Source organism: Genypterus blacodes, unplaced genomic scaffold, assembly GCF_046128005.1.
Source record: "Genypterus blacodes isolate CSIRO-AG114 ecotype Tasmania unplaced genomic scaffold, CSIRO-AGI_Gbla_v1 ptg000376l_1, whole genome shotgun sequence".
Classification (NCBI taxonomy): Eukaryota; Metazoa; Chordata; class Actinopteri; order Ophidiiformes; family Ophidiidae; genus Genypterus; species Genypterus blacodes.
The window spans coordinates 193,532-215,000 of NW_027467158.1; the positions used below are offsets into that span (position 1 = coordinate 193,532).

The 21,469-nt window shown below is 47.9% G+C and overlaps 2 protein-coding genes across 2 annotated transcripts in view; both read right to left on the minus strand.

Annotated features, from left to right (window-relative positions):
• Positions 1 to 2,564: 2,564 nt before the first annotated feature.
• Positions 2,565 to 18,567, minus strand: ccdc141 (coiled-coil domain containing 141). Its single transcript, XM_076138550.1, is given in 26 exon segments — positions 2,565 to 3,368; positions 4,893 to 6,311; positions 6,502 to 6,830; positions 7,021 to 7,267; positions 7,530 to 7,672; positions 7,846 to 8,100; positions 8,365 to 8,456; positions 8,529 to 8,712; positions 8,803 to 8,991; positions 9,124 to 9,264; positions 10,696 to 10,800; positions 11,114 to 11,227; positions 11,229 to 11,681; positions 12,103 to 12,225; positions 12,353 to 12,517; positions 12,594 to 12,800; positions 13,219 to 13,578; positions 13,745 to 13,864; positions 14,386 to 15,354; positions 15,552 to 15,716; positions 15,818 to 15,930; positions 16,034 to 16,130; positions 16,631 to 16,861; positions 16,985 to 17,107; positions 18,133 to 18,259; positions 18,446 to 18,567. Coding segments are annotated over 26 exon segments (6,840 nt in total). The 5' UTR covers positions 18,502 to 18,567; the 3' UTR covers positions 2,565 to 3,055.
• A 1,202-nt stretch (positions 18,568 to 19,769) lies between these two features.
• sestd1 (SEC14 and spectrin domains 1) overlaps positions 19,770 to 21,469 on the minus strand; it is a 9,163-nt gene continuing 7,463 nt past the window's right edge. The window contains exons 17-19 of the mRNA XM_076138547.1: positions 21,435 to 21,469; positions 21,076 to 21,173; positions 19,770 to 20,968 (exon numbers count right to left, since the gene is read on the minus strand). The exon at positions 21,435 to 21,469 is cut by the window's right edge and continues 157 nt beyond it. Of these exons, the coding sequence (XP_075994662.1) occupies positions 20,701 to 20,968; positions 21,076 to 21,173; positions 21,435 to 21,469 (401 nt within the window). The 3' untranslated portion in view covers positions 19,770 to 20,700. The remainder of the gene's footprint in view (positions 20,969 to 21,075; positions 21,174 to 21,434) is intronic.

Consider the following 21,469-nt stretch of genomic DNA (forward strand, 5'->3'; position numbering starts at 1 on the left):
ACACACACACACACACACACACACACACACACACACACACACACACACACACACACACACACACACACACACACACACACACACACACACACACACACACACCCTGGGTGTGACAGACCCTAACCTACAACCAACTCTGACCTTTGACTTTGGCACTTTAATGTGACATTTATTCAGACTGTAACATCTCCATGGCAACCACAGCAAACAAACAAATAAACAAACAGCAATAATGATAATGAATCATCTAATGAAATTATTTTCCATGTCAGTGAGTCAAACCCAGAGAGAGAGAGAGAGAGAGGGAGAGAGGGAGACAGACAGAGGGAGAGAGAGAGACAGGCAGACAGACAGAAGGAGACAGACAGAGGGAGAGAGACACAAAGAGATTGAAAGAGACAGAGTGAGACACAGAGAGAGAGACAGAATGACACAGAAAGAGACAGACAGACAGAGAGAGAAAGAGAGAGAGAGAGAGAGCGAGAGAGCGAGAGAGAGAGAGAGAGAGCGAGAGAGCGAGAGAGACAGAGAGAGAGAGAGACAGAGAGAGAGAGAGAGAGAGAGAGAGAGAGACTTTGTGTGTTTGTGGCATTTCAGTACATTTATTGCTGAAGAATGATTAAATGTCTTGTAGTATATTCAGAGTTTATTTTCTCACATTTGCACAAATATAAATGCCTTTCTGTCTCTTCACATTAGAGTGACGGACCGATCAGCCTTCACTATCATGGGCCGCCTTCTTTTGCCAATTCCGTTGTAAATCAAGTTGGATCTTATTGGAACTTTTCAGCCGACTCATTTCTGCGTCACGGTCCTTCCTTTATTTCCCATGATGCTCTTTGCAGGAGAAGACAGACAGCAACAGGCAGGCAGTGAGACAGACAGCTCCGTGTCTCTCAGCTGTTATCTAAAGTGCCAAACCCTAAAAATAGCAGCGCCCCCTCCCCCGTGTGATTGACAGCCACATGTGTGATATGTGATCTGCTGCTGCTGTTTCCCTTAAAAAGCCATCAGACGCCGCTCGGCCTCCATCACTGCTCTATTCTGGGACGTCCCATTATAACCTTCAACATCACACGCTATCTAACTCACATCAAACTTTCATCAACACTAATCAAGCTGCCAGACACCAAACACACACACACACACACACATCTGAAAATATCAAACTTTAGTTCAAGTTTGAGAAAAGTAAACAAAGATTAAATTAAGTTTGAGAAAAGTGAAGGAGTTTAAATAATAAATCTCCATCACCATAGAAACAATCAAACACTGATCCGTCACAGCTGATGTCCATCAGTCAGTCAGTCAGTCTGTCTCTCTCTCTCTCTCTCTTTCTCACTTACTTGTGACCAAGGATGCCAGTTGGGATGCGGGACACTTTCAGGAAAATTCCCTTTTATCCAGAAGTTAGAGACAGAAATCCAGCTGAGTCTGAGAGTAAAACTACAGGCCAAAGACGCCGTCCACCTCCAGCCAAGCGTCCGGGCCCGAGACGCTGACTCTGCTCACAGCACGGGCAGCTGGGCCACAGCCTTTATATCGCCATGACATCACCGCCAGCACGCCCTCTGATTGGTCAGGAGGGACGGGGGCGGGGCTGGGGGGGGGGGGGGGGGGCAGAGAGGAAGAGAGTGAGGGAGAGAGGGGGAGGAGGTGAGACATGGAGAGAGAGACAGAGAGAGACATACTGACAGGCAGAGAGAGACAGACTGACAGAGAGAGAGAGACAGCGAGACAGAGAGAGAGAGACAGAGAGAGACAGAGAGAGACAACGAGACAGAGAAAGACAGAAAGAGAGACAGACAGAGACAGAGAGAGAGAGAGAGACAGCGAGACAGAGAGAGAGACAGAGAGAGACAACGAGACAGAGAGAGAGAAAGCATGATAGAGAGAGAGAGAGAGAGAGAGAGAGAGAGAGAGAGAGAGAGAGATCTGTGTACACACACACAGACACACAGATTTGATTGATGTATTTATTTGTAATCATTATTTGTTTTTCACATTTCATGATGACACAGGGGAGGCAACGGTCACTGTGCTAACACGTAACACAGTAACGGTGCTAATGTTTAGCATATTCAGTTGCTAATGTTAGAATGGCAACATGAGAGCATTTAGCATGCTAATATTCAGAACTTTAGCAAGCTAACCAGGCTGCTGGAAAACAGAAGAAATCACATTACACATAAATAAAGTTACAGAGCTGTAATCAAGTTTCATCAGAAAAAAACTTTTTCACCTCAGACATTATTATGATGTTGGTCGATATGGTGCAGCTCAAATGTGACTAGCTGCAGTTCCTCTAACGTCCACTGGAAGCTCAATGTGAATTACAGACATGCATAGAGCTGTCATTTAATATGAACATAAGAACCATGAGAAATGGCTTTTCACTAATAAGTATGTAGTGTTTAATTTCACACCTCTTTGTCAATATAAATGTGTTCTTCACACACACACACACAAACACACACTGGTGTGTGTTATGTCTCTCGCTGTAAAAGCAGACTTGTTCCGGTTAAATGGCCAACAACTCACTTGCTGATGATTAAATGATTTATTAATAGAAATATTAATAACAAAATAAAATGCCACATTATTTTGATACTTACTTTTGACAGTTTTGTCATATTTGTTTGCCTGATCATACAGTTGATGTGATGTTAGCTTGATAGCTAATATAAACCTGTGTGTGAGGCTCCACTTTCTCTTAGAACTTCCTGAGATTCAAAGATTCATTGTTAGAGGTTGTAAACATTTGACTTAAGATTTAAACTGCATCAAAAATCATAAAACTTCCGATGAAAGAAAAATCCTGAAAAGCTAATGCTTTACATTTTCACAGGGTTCATATATCGTGCAAGCCCCGCCCCCTCTTAGCCCCTCCCACACCCTGTAATTCTTTTGTTATTTTCCATGTGTGTATGATGTTTGATCTTTTTTTAACTAAAATTGAATGTATTAAAATTCAATCCACACTGTGTGGACAGGGGACGGAGCTTCAGACTGTGTGAGGGAGGACGCCTGTATAAGGTGTGTGTGTGTGTGTGTGTTACAGTATGATCAGGTATATGACCCACAGCAGGAAGCACAACATACAAAACCAGGTGTTCCACTCCTCACTGATGATGTTACAAACTTCAGCCACCAACCATCTATCAGCATCCGCCCTGCTGTTCTCCGCTGTTACCTGCAGGACGGCGCCACAGCTCAGCCAGCGATGGCAGTCAGTGCCCAGGGCACTCGGTGACTTGCCGGGCCCGCTATTAGATTCCAACGCTGCAGGGGTACTCAGGAAGTGTTTTTCATCCTTGCAGAGTGGCATTTGGCCCAGGCCGGTGGCTAACAGCTCAACATCTTTAGACCTGAAGCGACCATGACGACAGGAAGTGAGACATTACATTACATTACATTACGAGCATTTGGCAGACGCTTTTATCCAAAGCGACTTACATTACATTACATTACCACCCTTCGCAGAGGGGGGAGCAATTGAGGGTTCGGTGCCTTGCTCAGGGGCACTTCGAGACAAGATACAGCCAGCCATTCTGTGCTCATGTCATATATTCCCACCTGTATTCTGACAAGAAGGCTGGCTCCAGAAGTTTGTAACCAATTTGAAAGAATGGAGAAAAGGAACATTGTCTACAAATGCAAGAAATGCAAGGAATACTCCAAGTTTAGATGTTTGCGTTACGGAGCTTTAGAAAGAAGTCAGCCAGCACCGCATTGGTCGCAAACTGGTACCTTGAAGCTCATCATGTTTTGTAGGTGAGCCCCTCGTGAATATTCATGAGGTGTTCCCCAGAAAACCACTTCATGATTGGCTGAGCCCAGATGGGATCTTATGATTGGTATCATAGCATGTAGTCTAAATTTATAGCATGTAGTTACAGTGACAGTTTGGTGTCACATGATACCAGTTCATCAATCACATCCTTTTTGTATCAATACAGGTGGGACAGAGCTCGTGGGTCCAGACATGAGGACAGTGTTCAGTTACATATGTCGAGTTTGGCGACACCTAGTGGTCACAGTGCATCTCTAAAGCAGTGTTTTTCAACCGGTGTGGCGGTGTGCCGTGAGAGATCATCATGTGTGCCATGGGAAATTATCCAACTTCACTTAATTAGTCTGCCAGCCGATCCGGTGATCCGAAAACTGTCCCAGACAGACCAGCAGATCGCAAATTTCCAAGCACGCACCCGCCATCAACAAAAGTTTTGGTGGTGTGCCTCAGGTTTAGTTTCATGTAAAAAAGGTGCCTTGGCTCAAAAAAGGTTGAAAAACACTGCTCTAAGGTAAGGTAAAGTACGGGCAGACATGTTTTAGCAGGAAGCTTTAGCAGAAGAAAGCCATGGACCAATCAGCACAGAGCGTGGCGTCTGCTGCCACTGCTGTGGACCAACAGCAGATTCTACCCTTACCACATTTAGAGGCAAAATCATGTGACTGTAAAGGCCCTGGCCCCTTTGAAGTGGGCGGTGCCTAAATCAGCATTGTGTGTTGGCTGATTGGACAAAAAATCTGGAAGTCGGAATTTTTCCTGACTTTCAGCAGCGACCTGTTTACATCACACTTGATCTTCAGAGCAACTTTTAAAGTTTACAACTTTATGATATCATATGATTATTTATATAATTATATGTTACCTTTTATTGAAAAATAATACTTTTAACATTCAGTCCAGGTGTTTTTAAATGTTTACTATAATGCAACATAGAGTTGGATTGATATTACCCAGAATGCAATTGAAAATAATAAAAAAGCTGAGTTCTTTCTCTGTTTTTACAAATAAACTCTTCAGGTAATTTCGGGTTCTTTCAGTATAATAAAACATAACTTTTGTAAACCAAGTGCTCATTAAGGCAAAGTTGTGGATTTCTTACGTGTAATTGTGGAGCTGGTTGTAAGCGACCCACCAGGTGAGCGTGGGGTTTGCGTGTCCCGTCACCTCTACCTCTAGCATCACTGGAGAGCCCCCCATGAGTGTGGCCCTGGACAGGGGTCTGGTGAAGCGGGGGGTGATGGGTTTAGAGGTTTTTCCTTGGGGAAGCGATTCTGTCTGGACCTGAGGAAGAGGGGGAGGCAGCGGCGGACCCTGGATCTGAGGGGTGAGCCTGATTTCCTCACAGATGGTCATGGGCCGACAAATGTCTAGGTCCTGGTCTGAAGTTAGTAGATGAGCAGGAAAAGAAGGTGAGGCAGCATGCTGGTTAGCCTGCCGAGCCGTGGCGTGGACATGAACCTCAGGCTGAGGAGGATCAGTGGACTGAGCTAGGCTGCTGGGGGTCAAGCCAGGGTCATGCACACTCTGCTGGGTACAGGTGGAGGCCAGCGATTCATGCAGGGACTGCCTGTTGCTGACTTTACCACTGATACTTCTGACGCTGTTTGGCTCTGGAGAAACAAGGACCTGATGGAAGCCTGTGCTGGCCTGGAAGAGGGGGCTTCCACTGGCCAAACTGAGGTCGCTCATATGTTCTGGTAAGGTGCTGGTTGTGGTGAGGCTACTTGAGTTACAAAGTAAGTGTGTTTCCTTGCTGGTTTCGGAAGGACTCCTGTCAGATTCAGGCTGTTGAAGGCTGTGGCCTTGAAGGATGATGCTGCCGGTTAAGGGAAATTCTGTGTTGGATTTCTGTAGCCCAGCATCTGGCAAAAAGTCATAGTGCTTGTGGGGAGCACAGTCTGGAGTGGTGAAAGCCTGATGAGAACAGCCGGCCCTCTGTGTGAGATCCTGACCTCGAGGGACAGAATGAGTCTCGCTCTGGCCTCTAGCATTTTGGGTTTCACTTTTGGAGGACTGGCAGGAGACAGTCCGCTGGCTGAAGGCAGGGCTGACGCTGCTGCTTTGGGGTTTATTAAGTAACACAGTTTTATTATTGGTTTGGAGAGAATCTGTATCCTGATGGGGCCCAAAGCTTTGGTCCTGAAATGAACCACTGTCAGCTTGGTTGCAAACTGTGCTGCTTTTCAGGAATCCTTTGTCTCGTAAGAATATCTTTTGAGGACCAGAGTCAACTGTCTGTGAGGAGCCCTCAGTCTGCAGTTCAGTGTTTTGGTTGATAGCTTTATCATATTGAGGCAGATTGTACTGTTGGCTGTGTGATTGTAACTCTGTTTGTTTAGGGGCCCTCCTTTGAGGAGAGCTGTTGTCCTGGTATGGACAGCTGTCTTGAGTGTTATTCTGGACTGGTTTGGATCCCAAGAAAAGGCTGGATTCAGGGCAGCTCCGAGACAGATCAGCACTCTGGGGTAGGTCAGCTGGAACAGTCAGAAGACTCTGGACAAATGAGGTGGACTCTGATCTGCACCAGGGAAGACACAAGAAGAAGTCTTCAGTCTTTGGAGAGGTGGGCTAAAGGATGTTTGCTGGGACGTTAGTTCACAAAAACACAGAGGAACATGAAGATCACATTTTAAGGTAAAATGGTGTTTTAGCTTTGTTTTGATGACCTTTAACCTTTTTACATAAAGGATTATGGTGCTAATACAGACCTGCTATGAGAGGCAGAGGGAGGAGACGGATACGTGTCCATCACTGGCTGGACTTCACCAGTAGCATTAGCAGTAGTCATGGTACCCCTGGACTCGGACTGGTTGTGGTACTGGAGGCTGTACTGGTTTCTGTGGACACTGTGGGAACTGAAACAGAAGCTCTCCTCCATATCTGATTGGACCAGGTTGGACTCAGGCGTCTCTGACAGCGGTGGAAGGGAGATATCATCCGGTGACGTGCACTCGTACTCATCATTGGACAGAGAATCATCTGTCATTACTTCCTGATGCTGAAGGTCTGCCTCTGATGGACCTGCCACTGATGCATTCTGGGGAAAGGGAAGAAGCTTAGGACGTACTGAGGTGAAGTTGTATGTCACTGAGCTTAGAGTTGCAATATTTCACCTATAGAGAAGTAGCTAGCATTGAAGTCACGCTAACAAAGCAAAACCAAACAAACAGTCAGCCAATCAATCAGTGAATCAATAACAAATGAATCCCACCTAATGATGAACTCACCTGTAGGCTGGTGATTCCAGTGCCCATCTGGCCCCCCCTCCACCCAAACTCCCTCTGTATATCACAGAAGCTGGAGCCAGTCCCCGAGGGCGGGGGCGTGGCTGAGGGTTCTGCCCAGGCAGGAGAAGGCTGTGATTGGCTGATAATGGTGTGGACTCGTCTCTTGATCTCCACAGGTGAGCTGGAGAAGCTGAAGGTTTTGGAGCAGCAGTGGGAGGAGGTGAAGTTGTCCCGCCCCCCTCCCTGTCTGATCACAGAGAGTGATTGAGTGAAATTGAAACATCATTCATCATAGCAAAGAGCCGTTTCACTCTCTCTCTCTTTCATTAAGGTGAAGACAGACAGACAGACAGACAGACAGGCAGAAGGAAAGGCAGGCAGACAGACAGTTTTAATCTCATACTGTTTAAACTCCTTCATCTTTGGGTGTCATGTGATCGCTCTCTAGTTACATAATGACAACAATGCGTCTTTTACCACAGGTGGTGCTAGAGCTCCAGTTAGTTTACCTGGTCTCTATGCCGCCTGTCTGCCTGTCCATCTTCTGTAATGGAGGCTTCCTATTGGCTGCTGACTGCCTCTTCACAGCTACTTCCCTCCCATCATGCTCGGTGGTCAGCTCAGGGGTGTGGCCTGTCTCCTTCAACTCGCACTGAAAACACAACGTGTATCAAAACTTTATTTATATATTTTCTCTGTTTTTTTTCAGTATACAAGGGTTGATTGTTGATTGATAAGTCGTGAGCTTAACCAAAGCAGCATTATGTCAAACTCACAGGCTCACTACTTTAGGGATTTTGTTAATGCTTTTGTTAGTTTTGTTACCATGTCAAAAGCTTCCTGTGACTTCCTATTGTCTCTCTGCTCCTTCTTTTTCCTCCTCGTCTCCTCTGGTGTCTCCTTCTTGTCTTTCAGTCTGTCTCCTGTCTCCTCCTCTTCATGCTCATCTTTCCTTCCGTCGTCTGTCTTCTCCTCTTCGTCCCCGTCTTTCAGTCTGTCTTCTGTCTCCCTCTCCTGGCTCCTCCCTGTCCTCTTGTCCTTCACCGTGTCCTTCACCATGTCCTGTGTCAGAGCGTCCAGCTGTGAAACCACACATATTATTTGACTTAAATGAATGTGTACAGAGCAGAAGGGTTCTGTTTGTGCTGAGATCTCAGTAGCTTCAGTGTTTCTTCAATGTTGGAAGCGCCCAGAACAGGAGCAATCCAGGAACGTTAAAGGAAGCACATCACTGTATTAAGCTGTTCAGATCCCTTGAAAAGTTCCTGAAATGTTCCTGTCAACAAGAATGTGCAGCAAGATGCTCTGTGTGTGTGTGTGTGTGTGTGTGTGTGTGTGTGTCACCTTTAGTGTGTGGCTGAGCTCTCTGATGGACTCAATCATCTCAGAGTGTTTTTGTAGAGTCTGCTGGATGTAGCTCCGCCCCTCTTCCACCCCTTACACACACACACATATTAAACAAACTCCTTTGGAACATTCAGGACTGTTTGCTCTTGCGGTTTCCTCACCGTGCAGCATCATGGCGAGCTGACCTATCTGCTCCATCCTCTGCTCCTGCTCAGGAACCGTCGGCCACACCAACTCCTCAAACTGTTCCCAAAGAGCCAACGCGGATTGTTTGCTCCAACACCGAGAGGAAACCTTCCTCACCCGAGCGATGGTGGCGCTTGCCTCCTCGCACCACAGCTGGAACTGAGCCCACAGGGGAGAGAGTCCAGTACTGCAGCAGTTACTACAGCCAAAGTGCCACAGTGAAGGCACCACAGTGAAGGTGCTTCTTACCTGGTCCATGGCTTGTTGCAGTTTGCAGCTTGCGTTCAGAGTTTTCCGATGTTCTGCGATGTTTCGGTGGAGTTCTCCCATCATTCTTTGCAGTTCATTCACCACGTCTTCTCTCTGTCTGGCTCCACCCTCGTCCCTGACCTCTGACCCCACCTGAAAAGCCACCCCCTGCAGCTGTTTTTTCAGAGTCTGAGGGAGCAAAAACAGACCACAAGAGGGGGCAAGAACACTGTTAGCTGCAAAACATTCTGTGTTTTTGTCTGCTCCAAACGGAATTCATGTTCTCCTTGGGGTTCTGGTCGGACATGAAAGTCTTCCTACCTGCAGCATGTCGTCATAGAGCTCAGTCTGCATCAGCTGGTTCCTAACAGCCTTCAGGGTCCTGGTTCTTTCAGTTTTCTTCAGGTGGTGGAACTTCAGGCTGCTGAAACGTTGCTTCAGATCCTTAAATGCATCATGAAGCTGAAGACACAAAGACACAGAAATGTTCCCAGTGGTAGCAATCACATTCCTGTTTGGTTTGTGGTGTTTGGAAGGATGTTACCTGAAGGTTATTCTAGAGGGCTTGCACAAAAAATGGAGAACCTTCACGGGTCCTAGGAACCGCATGAATTTGGAAAATGGAAAGTTGAAGATTCATCAAGTAAGCTGGCCTTTTCCCTTGGTTCTACAGAGGTTCTGCTCATAGGTCTGCACTAAATTACATCTGGAATCGGGTCTTAGATGGACTCAGGTGTAAATTGGGTTCAGGTCTAAAATGGGCTCAAGTGTAAATTGGGTTCAAGTCTAAGATGGGCTCTGGTCTTCATGTGAAACAGCATCTGTAATCAAATTATTTTTAGAGTCCATGAGGACCAGATCATCGTCTGTCAGCTGAGGACAGCTGGAGGGCGGGGGGGGGGGCAGTTTCTGTTCAAACCCCTGAACACATTAAAAGTTCTGAAGTGGGCAAGGCATCTATATATATATAGCAAAGTACCTCACAGTACCACAAAGTAACCCACAGCAGAGTAGCTCCACATGCTGAAGTACTTCAGAGTCCCCTGTCGTATCCCCAAAGGAAACACAAAACAGAAGCAAATACCATGAAGAAAAGTACTGTGTAGGGCCTGAGAGTACAGTAAAGTATGAATACAGCAGAGGACCATGAAGAACCCCAGAGTAACCTGTGGTACTTTAGTGCACAGCTTCGGTCCTTTCTGGTGTCCTCAGCCTCCAGCATGTGGCGCTGTGATCAAGTATCACTGAATATTTGAATGAGTACTATAAATACTCTGAACACAGAATAACACAAACAGATTTGACCTCATTAAACCTCAGCGACCAACGAGCCTCCATGTTCATGAGTCCTGAACGGCTTTCACTGCATCGCTAAACCATCGATTGAACTTGATTTGATTTATTACATCACAAAATACTTCAAAGTACACTGAATGTGTGTGTGTGTGTGTGCGTGTGTGTGTGTGTGTGTGTGTGTGTGTGCTTGTGTGTGTGGGTGATAGCTGCAGCTGCTGAGGCTTGTGGACATGCAGCACCAGGTGCATGATGGGACATCATACCCCCACCACTTCATAGAAGAAATGAAAGTGCTGTGAGGTTGGCAGCCTCTTGTGGTCACAAGAGGAACTGCTGCCATATAGTTTCAAAATGCAAACCAGCAAAGGTTCAGGAAGCTTTTTAGGATTTATGCAACTTATGGATTTATCCTGAACCTCTCCATTTCCATGTTTTCCCAGATGTTTTAATTATATTATACATCATCTTTATTTATACTGTATTTTTAACTTAATTTATTTTTTAAGACTAACACATTAAAACTTAGTGAGTAAATGTCACCAGAGGGCAGCAAAAACCTGTGTGTGTGTGTGTGTGTGTGTGCTCGTGTTGTAATACCTGGACAATGTCATGGTTGAAGCTCATCTTCTCTTCCTGTCGAGCTGCCTCATTCATCCATGACACACACAGAGAATCCAGGAGGTCCACCATGAACCCTGAACCCTTAAAAGACCGGGGGGGGGGGGGGGGGGGGTTGAGAGGTTCTGTATCTCCATACTATCACACACTTCAACCCTTTAACTTACATTGTGATAGCTGGTTATCAAAAAATCAAAAAATTGGTTGTATGAAGCCTCTGATTGGCTCTCATCTTCATCAATGTAAAAAATGTAAACAAACGATACCATTTCAAAGATTTCATTAAAAATGATTAATACATGCAGATCAATAACTGAGACTGAGTGTGTTTGAGTGAGAGGGAGTGTGTGAGTGTGACCCAGTGCATACGTGTGTGTGTGTGTGTGTATGTACGTACCACCTGATTCACAGCTGTGTCAATTTCTGTCTTGAGTGTTGTTGTGGTTCTGATCAGATTCTGGATTTGCTGCTGTCGCTGTCTAAGCTCAGTCAGAACATCGTCACTGGACCCAGCTAAACCGGTTAAACCAGTTAAACCAGTAGAGTGTCTCCAAGGTTCTGAGTGAAACAGTGACTCCAGCTGGACACACAGCAGAAAAAGAGTTGAAACTTCTAACAAGCCTGATACAGCAGGATTCAGTGAGAACATGAGAAAACCCTTTTTGGCATATTCTTGAAATTCTAGCTTTTACCAAAAGGGAACATTTTGGATCAGTTAAGAAAACATTCCTGGGAAACCTTCCTGAAATGTTCCCACATCCAAAACTCAGTTGGACCTGTTTGGCTGTGCGGTGGAAACTGCTTGTCAGGTCCAAGATCTTCTCACTCTGCTGGATCTTCTCCTTCACATGCTGATGGAGCTTCAGCAACTCCAACAGCTCCTCCTCCTTTACCTCCATCCTGTCCTGGACTCCTCTCAGAGTCCCCCAGCTCTTCACCAGATGTTCCACCTCAGTGTCCAGTTGCTGACGAAAGTACAGAGTGTATCCAATGATCATTTCAGTCTCATCAGTGTCATCTGTACAGGACATACCTTAAATCTAAGGCCTAAACAGTCCCAGTTTTGAACATTAGTCCAAACAGCTTAGTGGTTCCTACAGTTCAAAAGGTTCAATGAATAGATTACAGTTCCGTCAGTTTCAACAATACAAAACATGTACATGTGGTCCAAATGTTCCATACGTCTGCAAATACCCACAGAGGTCCCAGTGACTCCATCAGTGTCTCTATGGTTACAGTTGTTCAAATATTCCTAACAAAGTTTCCAAAAGACACAAAGATTTAACTGTACCAAGGTGTCCCGAGGGTCCCAGTAAGGCTAAACTAATGTCAGTCTCAACAATCACAGCAGTCCGTGCACTTCCAGGCGGTCTTGGAATGACTCACATTGAAATGTGGTCTGGCCTGGCTGAAGTGCCCCAGCAGCCTGGCGGTCTGCAGGTCAGACCCCAGGTCCATCTGAGTGCATGAGTCCAGCAGCTTAGATAAACTGGTCATATCCTCCTGGGTCTGTAAGGAGACAACACTGTGAGGACTCATGGCAGACTGATGGGGGCAGGGAGAATGTGGACTGGTTGTATTCTGTCTTTCAGTCTCATCAGGAACAGACTTTGTACAGTGCAGCACATCTCAGTACCTTGTGCAGTCTCTGCTGGTACTTCCAGTCCTCTTGCTGCCGATTGCACTCAGTCTGCCTGCTGCTGCACAGTTCACTCACTTCCTGTTTGGTTCTGCTGAGTCGCTCCACCATCTGCTGAACCCCAGAGACCACAGACTGAAGGTCTATGGTGGCCCCTGAAACCTGACAAACACATTTCTCAAAACAAAACTTATTATCTCAGATAACACTGTCCTATTTCATTCCTGCCTGCGGTTACCATGGTAACAGCATGGATACAGCTGTTACCCAGGTCCTGAGTAGTGAGGAACCTCTGCACCACCTCCTGCCAGCGAGCATCAGCCTGCTTCTTTTCTATAGCATTGCTACAGGTAACACTACTGGGAGCGGCCCCCCTGTCCTCCTGCTCCTCCTGCTCCGGTCTCCTGGTGTAGATCTCCCTCAGCACTGCCATCTCATCCTCAACCTGGAGAACCAGAACTAGATTAGTAGATCAGCCAGGCAAAAAAGTATTGTGGACCCTTCATAGTAGCTGGAGACTAAATGGAACCACAGTGATCACCAGATCAACCAGTGCAATGACAAGTTGAGGGGAGCTCCAGAGCTAAGTCTAAGTTGTGTCATTGTCAGAATGACCTAAACTTTACCTGACTGTTCATTTGGCATTTCAGGAAGACTTAAGTTTCTGACTTTTCCTTGTTCAGCTCTGATCAACATGGAACTGCAGCAGGTGTCCACTGTCCCTAACCCTAACCCTTCCTCTGGTGTGTAGTGGCCACTTCAAAGCGAGCAACAGCTGATCCTTATTAGCTGAGCTTAACATAAGGACATCAGAATCTCCAAACCAGGGACAAACCCAAAGCAAAACCAGAAGAGACCCTGACCTGCTGTGCCATCCGGAGGAAAACCACGTAATGCTGCAACAGGTGCAGGTTTGAGTTGATCTTCATGTTCAGACTCTGCAGCTCCTCCAGGCTCAGAGCAGCCCGTCCTGTTAGTTCAGAACTCAAATGATCAGGTCTACTGGAGTGGTGAGCAGCAGGTAGACTTGGCCCAGCTGTTCTCCTGTTTGTCTGGAGGTCTGTGCTGCCTCGCCTCAGCTGCTCTGTCAGGGCCTTTAGAGTGGACAGCTGAATCCTGGTTCTGGTGGCAGGATGAGGACTAGTTGTGCTTTCCAGATCTGTCTGCAGAGCGCTGATCTGATCCAGGATCTGCTTCAGGCCCTGTGCATCACGACCTGTGACCTGGAGAGACAAACACAAGCAGAATAAAAGCACCTACAATTTATGAGAAGCCCTAAAGGAGGTCCTCTGAAAACACGACCACACCCCAGATCTCTCAAACAGACACAAGCACCACTGTGTGTGTGTCATCCTGTATGTACGTGTGTGTGTGTGTGTGTGTGTGTACCTCAGCTTCTGTGCGTAGCTGGAGGTGTTTGTTCAGACTCTCTTCAGCCTCAGAGAGACATCGTGAAGCTTTACAGCTGTTAGACAAAAAACTGCTGCACTGTGTGACCCAGCTCAGCACCTACACACACACACACACACACACACACACACACACACAGACACACAGACACACAGACACAGACACAGACACAGACACACACACACACACACACAGACACACAGACACACAGACACAGACACAGACACACACACACACACACACACACACACACACACACACACACACACACACACACACACAGACACACAGACACACAGACACACACACACACACACACCGAACACACATACACACACACACACACACACACACACACACACACACACACACACACACACAGACACACAGACACACACACACACACACACACACACACAGACACAGACACAGACACAGACACACACACACACACACAGACACACACACACACACACACACAGACACACAGACACACACACACACACACACACACACACATACACACACACACACACACACACACACACACACACAGTTGATACACAGATCGGGTGGACTTCGTCTCGCTCCTTCATTTTTGTTATAAAACAAATATTAACTTTGCCAATCAGATCTTCACATGATGTCATCAGCCTATGCTGTTGATTGGTCAGGACTACTTGGTGGGTGTGGCTCACTGATCCAGACAGAAGGTCTCTGGTCTCATCTGATCCGGATTCATGCTGCAGGTCTCTGGTCTCATCTGATCCGGATTCAGGCTGGAGGTCTCTGGTCTCTGATCTGGATTCACACTGCAGGTCTCTGGTCTCATCTGGTCTGGATTCAGGCTGGAGGTCTCTGGTCTCTGATCTGGATTCACACTGCAGGTCTCTGGTCTCATCTGGTCTGGATTCAGGCTGGAGGTCTCTGGTCTCTGATCTGGATTCACACTGCAGGTCTCTGGTCTCATCTGGTCTGGATTCAGGCTGGAGGTCTCTCATCTCTTCTGATTTGGACTCCGGACACTGCAGGTCTCTGGTCTCATCTGATCTGGATCCACACGGCAGGTCTCTGGTCTCCTCTGATCCGGATTCAGGCTGGAGGTCTCTGGTCTCTGATCTGGATTCACACTGCAGGTCTCTGTTCTCATCTGATCTGGATTCACACTGCAGGTCTCTGGTCTTATCTGATCTGGATTCACACTGCAGGTCTCTGGTCTCATCTGGTCTGGATTCAGGCTGGAGGTCTCTGGTCTCTGATCTGGATTCACACTGCAGGTCTCTGTTCTCATCTGATCTGGATTCAGGCTGGAGGTCTCTGGTCTTATCTGATCTGGATTCACACTGCAGGTCTCTGGTCTTATCTGATCTCGATTCACACTGCAGGTCTCTGGTCTCATCTGGTCTGGATTCAGGCTGACGGTCTCTCATCTCTTCTGATTTGGACTCTGGACACTGCAGGTCTCTGGTCTTGTCGGAGGGAGGTGCAGGTTTAACAGTCTCCTGTGATATGGGTCCCGATTGTTGGTCTGGTTTGGACGTGGACTGCATGTTCTGGTCTGGGACTCTGCCCTCTATGAGGTCTTGGTCCTGATTTGACGACAGAATTTGTGACCCTAATTATATGATTGACTTGATGTCAAGGCAGCTCAACTTTAATATAAAACACAGTGAGTTTATATTCATATAAATCATGAAGGACAGGAGCGTTCCCTCATGGATCCTAGTTTGTGTAATGGACCCCCCTGCATGATGGAGACTAAATTCATGCATGAGTGATGTCATACATGCTTCAGGCTGCACTCTGCCCTCTGCTGGTGGACCAGGATTCTATCCTCCAGGTTTTGGATCTGCAGTCTGATGTTCTGGTCCGCTCTCCTGCGGCGGTCCTGCAGGTTCTCCACCAGCTGCTCCAGCCTCAGCACCGACCCCCCACAGCTCCACTGGGAACTCTGGGACAAGGAGCCAGAATCAGCATTCAAAATGGGAACATTCAGAAAGATGCCACAGGAGATAAATATATCTCCATGGCAACAGAATAAATAAAGCACACCCCCTGCAGTTGTCCTCCTGTCCTGTAGAGGGCCTCAGTCCTCTGGAGCTGTCCCAGCTTGTGCAGCAGGATGTTGCTGCTGGTGAGAACCTGCAGAGATTTACTGAGCAGATCTGAAACAAATGAACAGCTTTAGCTTTTAGCTTTTAGCTTTTATCTAACAAGAGGAAGCTGCATTTGTAAAACACAAGAGCAACAACAAAACAACAATCAGACCTCTCCTGGATGCGTCGGATCTGAGCTGAGCTTCTCTCAGTGTTTCATCGTCTGACTTCAACTGAAGATTCTCCAATCTGTCCATACAGACAGAAAACTGAAAGAGACAGACAGGCAGCATGAGACAGAGAGAGAGACAGGCAGCATGAGACGGAGAGAGAGAGAGACAGGCGGCATGAGACACAGAGAGAGAGACGGGCAGCATGAGACACAGAGAGAGAGAGACAGGCAGCATGAGACACAAAGAGAGAGAGACAGGCAGCATGAGACACACAGAGAGAGAGACAGGCAGCATGAGACACACAGAGAGAGAGACAGGCAGCATGAGATGGAGAGAGACAGACAGAGTGTTTGTATACTGCATATTGGATCACTGTGTCTAACTCTGTGTAACCTTGTGTATCTGCAGGTTCTGTGTGTTTATAAACTCTATATCTTTATTAATAAACTGTCAATCATCAGCTGCAGACTAAGAATGATTAATAATGAAAAACGTGTTCCCCAACAGAAACTTGGTGATGTAGTTTGTGTGTTTGTGTGTATTCTGCGTGTGTTGTTGATGTGTTCATGTAAACACACATGTACTGTAGATCTTACCTCCGTGGTTCTTCTGTAGAACTCTGCAGCCAGTGTCAGAACTTCCTGTCGTCGCTCCAGCAGGTGGATCAGCAGAGTCCATCCCTCGCTCAGAGACGCCGCCATCGCCTCGTACACCTCCTCCTCCTGCACCTCCTCCTCCTCCTCCACCTGCGCCGTCCCTCTGTCCATCCTGCTGTCCTCTGTCTTTCCATGTTTCTCCAGCAAAGATGGAAATTCTGTCTCATGTTTCTGTGAAACAACAGGAGAGCCACAAGAGCTGCTCTGATTGGACACTGTAGTTGGCGTTAGAGGAGATGCCTCTCTTCTTGAAGGCCAATCAGAGCTCTTCTGGTGTGTGTGTGTATACTGTACCTTCAGTTTGTCCAGCAGCTGCCTCTGTTCCTCAGTCAGCCTGTGGTTTTCATCCCAGTTTGATCCGATCTCACACAGACCTGGATGGACCTGAACCAACTGAAGGTGTACCAGAGACCCACTCTGCACGGAGACACGTACACACACACCAGACACACACGTACACACATAGCTAGTCAGTTGAGGTCTTCACAGCTCACAGGGCCTGACCAATAATCCCTTCACACACAGATTGAGAACCTAATCCTGGACCTGCAGAAACTCCTTGAGGACTCTAGAAGCCCTTCAGAGGCCCGGAGAAGTCCTTTTGCTTTTATTGACCCCGTGACCTTTCCTCTGGCACCCCCCTCTGGACAAACTTAACACTTTTTGCATTTCTCCCCCTTGCTTGTGAAGGTTCTTACAAGGTTCTTAGAAGGTGTAATAAACATAAAGAGCTGACAGGAGGCGCGACAAAGATTTACTGGCTATGTCTGTGTGTGTGTGTGTGTGTGTGTGTGTGTGTGTGTGTGTGTGTGTGTGTGTGTGTGTGTGTGTTCTTTGTTGCAGCATTCAAGAGGATGACACAACATTTCTGGTACATTGACCCTAAAGGACAAAACATGCTGTGACACACACACACACACACACACACACACACACACACACACACACACGCGCACACACGCACACACGCACACACGCACACGTGCTGTGGTCTTTTTACAGCAGCATCAGTAAACACTTTGAGCTATTAGAGGAAGCAGCACATGGACTGAGAGCACACACTGTGTGTGTGTGTGTGTGTGTGTGTGTGTGTGTGTGTGTGTGTTGCTCTGTGGTTACAGAGGTGCTGTCAGAAGGTGGCTGCTCAGGAAGGCTGAGGTGTTAGATGGTCAGCTGCGGTGTTCAAGATGGTGTCGCTGTGTGATGCTAAGATGTTGGCGGGCAGTTTGATTTCTCTTGTGTTTGTTTGGTTGCTCTTTGTATGTTTGGTTGCTCTTTGTATGTTTGGTTGCTCTTGTGTGGTCATTGAAACGGTCTTCTGATCTGCTGAGTGCTGGTTGGTAGTCGTTGGGTGTTTGGGATGATGGTTATGGGGATCCTGGTTGGTTAGTACTTTGTTCCTACAGTTTCATGGGTGGCTGCTCTGATGTCCCTGAACATACCTTGAGGACAGAGGCGGTGATCTGCGATTGGCCCGCCTGGATAGCGATGGTGCTGAGGGTGGTAAAAGAGTGAGAGGTCTCTTCTGCACCACCGTCCATCTTTTCAGTCTCTTCAGACGTCATGAACCTGTAAGAACGATGGAAACATGTTTGTACTTTCTTCCATCAGTCACTTCTTCTTAAGTGTTCACTGAAAATGTGTATATTCATTTAAGGTCTTTAAATCAAAGACATAATGACAAATAGACATGCATACTTCCTGTGATGTATCACTTTATCAACTTCACAAAGAATGAAAGCAAATCATTCATACCTGAAGAAACATTCATCAGCTGTGGAGGTCAAAATGAAAGACTGCTGTCCAACCATGAGACTAAAAACAGAGAGAGAGAGAGAGAGAGAGAGGGGCGGGAAGAGGGAGAGAGAGGGAGAGAGAGAGAGAGGGGGGCGGGCAGAGGGAGAGAGAGAGGGGTGGGAAGAGGGAGAGAGAGGGGGGGCAGAGGGAGGGAGAGAGAAAAAGGGGGGCGGGAAGAGGGAGAGAGAGGGAGGGAGAGAGAGAGAGGGGCGGGCAGAGGGAGGGAGAGAGAGAGAGGGGGCGGGCAGAGGGAGAGAGAGGGAGGGAGGGAGAGAGGGGGGCGGGCAGAGGGAGAGAGAGAGAGGGAGAGAGAGAGGGGGGCGGGCAGAGGGAGAGAGGGGGGGCGGGCAGAGGGAGAGAGAGGGAGGGAGAGAGAGAGGGGGGCGGGCAGAGGGAGAGAGAGGGAGGGAGAGAGAGAGGGGGGCGGGCAGAGGGAGAGAGAGGGAGGGAGAGAGAGGGGGGCGGGCAGAGGGAGAGAGAGGGAGAGAGAGCGAGGGGAGCGGGCAGAGGGAGAGAGAGAGAGGGAGAGAGAGGGGGGCGGGCAGAGGGAAAGAGAGAGGGAGAGAGAGAGAGGGGACAGTGGGAGAGAGAGGGAGGGAGAGAGAGAGGGGGGTGGGCAGAGGGAGAGAGGGAGAGAGAGGGGGCAGGCAGAGGGAGAGAGGGAGAGAGAGGGGGGCAGGCAGAGGGAGAGAGAGAGGGGGGCGGGCAGAGGGAGAGAGAGGGAGAGAGAGAGAGGGAGAGAGAGGGAGAGAGGGAGAGAGAGAGAGGGGGCGGGCAGAGGGAGAGAGAGTAGGGAGAGAGAGAGGGGGGCGGGCAGAGGGAGAGAGAGAGGGAGAGAGAGGGGGGCAGGCAGAGGGAGAGAGAGAGGGAGAGAGAGGGGGGCAGGCAGAGGGAGAGAGACGGTAATAGCCCAGGTCTTCAGCAGATCACAGCCCAAACATCAGATTTGTATAAAAACCTTTTGTCTCATGAAGGCCAGAGACTCAGAGGGAAACCACTAAAGATATGTAAAGATAGAGCTACGTAAAGATAGAGCTACGTAAAGATAGAGCTACGTATAGTTACATAGAGATAGAGTAAGTAAAGATAGAGCTACGTACAGTTGTATACATAAACACATTGTGCTTTCCGGCCTCAGTGACTCGTCTCAGTGGAGACCTCCTCTGGTGAACTGAGAGCACTGCAGTGATTCAGGATCAATCTATAACTCTTATCTGATCACAGTCTGATTATTGATTCATCCAAACATCTGTAATCCTGAAAAAACATCAAATATCCAGACTGCAACTTCAAAACGTTTCTTTATTTTCATGTGATGATGTCATAGTGATGTCATCAGGCAAAGAGGGCAAGAAGCAGCAGGGTAGCGTTCACACTTAGCAAGGCAAAGATCGATCTGTCTGCTCGTGAGGTCATCTGTCGCCATGACGACAGGACGCAGGAAGTCCCGGTGGCAGCGCCTTTAGTCAGGCCGGTGTTACAGTGGGCGGAGCCATGTGTCACTCGAATACGTTTCCCTCTTCGGGAAAACAACCCACAACACAAAAACTACAACTCCCAGAGTGCACTGCAGGGAGAAACAGCAAGTCAACACATGGAGAGGCTCAGCTGACATGCTGAGGTAAACTGTTAGCCTAGCTTAGCACAAGCACAAGAAGCAGAGGTACATGTTAGCCTAGCTTAGCAAAGATGCAGCAAGCAGAAATAAACTATTAGCCTAGCTTAGCACAGAGGCTGGAAGCTAAACTATTAGCACGGGCCGAACCCCAAACCCAAGAGGGAAACTGTTGGCCTTAATTAACAAAAGACTGGAAGTGGACATATTATATAAATAAATGGTGTTAGCAGCAGTTAGCATCAGAGCTAATTAGTTAGGGTGGAGTGTTTGCAGCTCTGTGATTGGCTGTTGACAGTGACCTCTGGGAGGCGTAGTTTTATCCTTTCTATAAAAGATGTTCACGTGCATCAAACTCCTCCCACTCTGCCTCCATTGGTGGACAGCAAGGAAAGAAGGCAGTTAGCACCGCGGAGGCTCCACCCACCTGCTGCAACAGATGCATGCTGGGAAAGATAATGTAAGAAATTCTCATGTAAGGAGTTTTAAAAACAGTTAGTGGGCGCTGTTCCTCCAAAGCCGACCAGGCTCAGGAAAAATACTTCCAACATGCCAAAGGACGGGGGGTTGTTAATTCCTCGTTAAGGCGCCACAGTGATTAGCAGTCCTGAGTCATCCTGTCCAGGTCTTCATTCTGTAGCTCCACCCCCGGCTCCTCCTCCTCCTCCTCCTCCTCTTCTTTCTCATTCACTTCCTCTCCGATCACATGGAGCCCAGCCTCCTGCCCATTTAGCACTGGCTCCTCCTCATTGTGCAGCCCCTCCTCCTGCAGCAGCAGACGGCGCTCCTCCACCAGCAGGAGGCGCTCCCGCACGCCCTCTGCAGCCGCCGCCGTGTCACTCGGGCTCCCAAAGTACTGCTCGCTCCTGATTGGATTAAAAACCAAACAGGCAAGAGGTGTGTGTTGACACTGATGTAGCCCCGCCCCCTCAATGAAAACCAATAGTGTGTGTGTGTGTGTGTGTGTGTTTACCCGTCAGGAAACATCACAGCTGTTGTCAGTTTGTCCAGCAGGATTTTTCCTGAAGCGTCAACTTCATCGAGAGAGCTTTGATCCACACCCTGCAACACCTGGAACACACACACACACACACCTGTCTGTCATCCAAGCCCCGCTGTCTCACACACACACACACACACACACACACACACACACACACACACACACACACACACACACACACACACACACACACACACACACACACACACACACACACACACACACACACACACACACACACACACACACACACACACACACACACACACACACCTGTCTGTCATCCAAGCCCCGCTGTCTCTCACACACACACACACACACACACACACCTTCTCAGCTGCGGTGTGGAAGTTCAGAGCGAGCT